At 36.9% G+C, this 4,087-nt stretch overlaps 1 protein-coding gene across 1 annotated transcript in view; it reads left to right on the top strand.

Moving 5' to 3' along the window:
- Positions 1-3,574, top strand: part of PROB1 (proline rich basic protein 1) — a 6,370-nt gene extending 2,796 nt beyond the window's left edge. Inside the window, exon 2 of the mRNA XM_027856557.1 lies at positions 3,425-3,574. Coding sequence (XP_027712358.1) covers positions 3,425-3,574 — 150 coding nt within the window. The remainder of the gene's footprint in view (positions 1-3,424) is intronic.
- Positions 3,575-4,087: the final 513 nt, after the last annotated feature.

Genomic DNA, 4,087 nt, shown 5'->3' with positions numbered 1-4,087 from the left:
CAACAATGCATTAGTGTTCAACACTGGCTGTTATTATTTTTTGTCATGCTTGCCAATTTGCATTAATGTAAGATAAAACTTCAGTACTCTTTTTAATTAGCACATTTTTTTAGGGTATATATTTTAACATTTTAATTTATTATTTTTAAACATTCTATTCTTTTCAAATTTTGAGTTCCAAATTCTCTCCCTCCTACCCTTTCCCCCACCTACTGAGAAGGTAAGCAATATATCAACTAGACATGTAAAATCATACAAAACATATTTCTATATTAGCCATATTTCAAAAAAAGCAAGAAAAATAAAGAGAGAAAATTATACTTCAATTTGCACTCAGAGTTCATCAGTTCTCTCTCGAGGTGGATAGCATTTTTTCATTACGAGTCCTTTGGAATTGTTTTAGATCATTGTATTGATCAGAGTAGCCAAGTTTTTCACAGTTGATCACTATTATAAAATTGCTGTTACTGTGCACAATAAATCTCTCAGTTCTTCTCACTTTATTTTGCATCAGTTCATATAGGTCTTGCCATATTTTTCTGAAACCACCCTGCCCTTGTTATTTCTTATAGCACAACAGTATTCCATCATAATTATATGCTACAACTTGTTCAGTCATTCCCCAATTGATGAGCATCTCTTTGATTTCTAATTCTCTGGCACACCAAAAAAGATCTGCTACAGGTATAAAGAGATCTTTTCCCTTTTCTTTGATCTCTTTGGGATACAAACCTAGTAGTACTATTGCTGGGTCAAAGGGTAGGCCCAGTTTTAGAGCCCTTCAGTCATAGCTCCATTGTTCTCCAGAATGGTTGGACCAGTTCACTACTCCACCAGCAGTTCATTAGTGTATCTATTTTTCCCTCATCCCCAACCAGTAGTTGTCATTTCTGAGAAGTGTGAGATGATCCCTCAGAATTTTTAATTTGCCTTTCTCTAATCAATAGGGATTTAGGTATTAGGGACTTTTTTCATATAATTATAAATAGCTTTGATTTCTTCTTCTGAAAACTGCCTGTTTATATCCTGTCCTAACATTTTATCAATTGGGAAATGGCTCTTATTTTTAGAAATTTAACTCAGTTCTATACTCAGTATATATCTGAGAAATGAGGCCTTTTTCAGAGAAATTTGCTGTAAAAATTTTTTTATATTACTTCATTGGCTATGGTATCTTTTAGCATGATGTAGTTTCCCTGATTATGTCCTTTAATTAGGTCTTTTTTGGCTTTTGCTTTGTCTGAGATCATGATTGCTACCCCTGTCTTTTTTACTTCAGTTGAAGCGTAATATTCTGCTCCAGTCTTTATTTTAATTCTTTCTGTTTCAAGTGTCTCTCTTGTAAATAACATATTGTTGGATTCTGGTTTCTAATTCATTTTGCTATTTGCTTCTGTTTTATGAGTAAGTTCATTCCACTTATGTTCAGTTATGATTACTGTGTATTTCCCTCCATCCCATTTTCTTGTTCCTTCCTCTCCCTATCTTGTCCCTCCTCAAAATTCTATTTTGCTTCTAACCACTGTCTCTCTTAATCTGCCCTCCCTTTTATCATTCCTGCTCCCCCTCTCTAATCCCCTTCCCCCACTATTTCCCTCTGGGGTAAGTCACGTTTCTATACACAGCTGAATGTATATATTCTTCCCCCTTTGAACCAACTGTAATGAGAGTGAAGTTCCAGCACTGCCTGCCACCACCACCACCATCCCCCTCCGAAATTTTCCCCACCATTGTAAAAGCTTTTATTTGCGCACCTCTTTCGTGCGAGAAAATTTTCCTCATCCTACTTCAACCTTCCCACTTCTCCCAGTGCATCATTCTTCCTTGTCCTTTCATTTTTTTTTGAGATTATTTCATCATAATTGACCCACACCCAGGCCCTCTATTTAAACTCCTTTTAACTGCCTTAATAATAATAAAGTACTTGGGAGTTACATTGTGCATCATCTTCCCATATAGGAATGTAAACAGTTTAACTTTATTGAGTTCCTTGGGATTATTTTTTCATGTTTACTTTTTATGCTTGAGTCTTTCTGAATGTCAGATTTTCTATTTAGTTCTGGTCTTTTCATGAGGAATTCTTCAAAGTCCTCTATTTCATTAAATATCCATCTCCCCCCCAACCCCCCATAGGATTATACTCAGTTTTGCTGAGTAGGTTACACTTGGTTGTAATCCTAGCTCCTTTGCTTTCTGGAATATATTCCAAGCCCTACATTCCTTTAACATAGAAGCCATTAAATCTTGTGTGATCTGACCGTGGTTCCACAATATTTAAGTTGTTTCTTTCTGGCTGCTTGAAGTATTTTCTTTTTGACCTGGGAGCTCTGAAATTTGGCTATAATATTGCTAGGACTTTTTATTTTGGGATCTTTTTCAGAGGTGATCAGTGAATTTTTTTTCAATTTCTAATTTGCCCCCTGGATCTAAGATATTGGGGCAGTTTTCTTTAACAATTTCTTGAAATATGATGTCTAGGCTCTTTCTTTGATCATAGTTTCCTGGTAATCCAATCTTAAAATAACTTCTCACTCTATTTTCCAGGTCAGTTGTTTTTCCAATGAGATATTTCATTTTCTTCTATTTTTTTTAAATCTTCTGACTTTTTATTGCTTCTCGAAGTCTTATGGAGTCATTAGCATCCATTTGCCCAATTCTAATTTTTAAGGAATTTTCTTAGTGACTTTTTGCACCTCTTTTTTCCATTTAAACAAATCTGCTTTACAGGGAGTTCTCTTCTTCAGTGAAGTTTTTGTACCTCTTTTACCATCAGGTAAATTCTGTTTTTTAGATGTTATTTTTTTCAGTATCTTTTTATGCCTCTTTTACCAAACTGTTAATTCTTTTTTCATAATTTTCTTACATCACTTTCATTTCTTTTCCCAATTTTTCCTCTACCACTTTTATCTCTTTAACTCTTCCAGGAATTCTTGTTGAGTTGGGTCCAATTAGCATTTTTCTTTGAAGTAGCTATTTTCACATTGTTGCAATGTCATCTTCTGAGTTTATGTCTTGGTCTTCCCTGACACCATAGTAGCTTTTCATGGTCAATTTTTTTGGTCATTTACTCATTTTTCCAGTCTATTTCATAACTTTAAACTTTTTGTTAAAGTTGGGCTCTGCTCATCTGGGAATGGGGAGGCATTATCCCAAGCTTCAGCCTTTATCGTGCTGCTGTTTTCAGAGCTAGTTCTGGGGGTCTGCAAGTTTTTAGTGCTTCCACACAGGCAGTGTGACCCTGGGAGTTATGGTCAGTGCACTCCTGGTCTGCACTCTGGTCTTTATCCAGGAAAGGTCCTTGGTCCCCTGGAACTACAAGTGCTATCACTCCTCTTTGGTTTCATGAACAGGAGCCCTGCTACCCTGCGACCACCAATGCTCCTCTGTGACCTGCAACTGACCCAGAAATGTGTACCGGAAACAGTTGCCAATCAGCACTAGTTGTACCCAGTGCCAGCAGGGGGTCCTCTGTTTTCTTCGTGGCCTGACTCCCCTTAACTGTATCTGGGCTGAGAGCTCCTGGACCTGCTGCTCCTGTTGCAGACGTGAGGTCCTGCAGGAGGTCGGTTGTTGACAGACCTCCACCCTGGTGACAGATTTCTCCAATTTTCTTAGCCTGAAAAAAGTATTTCAACTTGACCTTTTGCTGGCTCTGCCACTCCAAAATTTGATTTGAGGCATTATTTTAAAGTTGCTTGGAGAGGAATATTGGGAGAGTTCAACTAGGTGGCTCCCCCTAACCCACCATCTTGGCTCTGCCTCCTTACTGTATATTTTAACTAGCACAACATCTCTTGGAACATGTTTTCACGTGGTCAATGGCAGGTTGCAATTTTTGAAAATTGTTCATAGTCTGACCACCTACCAAATGGAGATATATCCTAGTGTCATATTTGTACTAATTCTCCAGTGTTGTATATTTTTGCCAGCAGACTTTTATTGGTGATATTTGATGTAAATTTTTTTCTACTTTTCCTTTTTACTTTCATTGATTTTATTCATGTAAAAACTTGGTGTAATCAAAATCATCTCTTCTCTAACGATCTTTATCCCTTAATTCTTCTCCTAGCCATGGTTATGAACAGTA

The sequence above is a fragment of the Vombatus ursinus genome, unplaced genomic scaffold (assembly GCF_900497805.2).
Source record: "Vombatus ursinus unplaced genomic scaffold, bare-nosed wombat genome assembly UNPS02011572.1, whole genome shotgun sequence".
NCBI lineage: Eukaryota > Metazoa > Chordata > Mammalia > Diprotodontia > Vombatidae > Vombatus > Vombatus ursinus.
The sequence above is the reverse complement of the archived record's forward strand: the minus strand, read 5'-3'. Positions and strand labels throughout refer to the sequence as shown.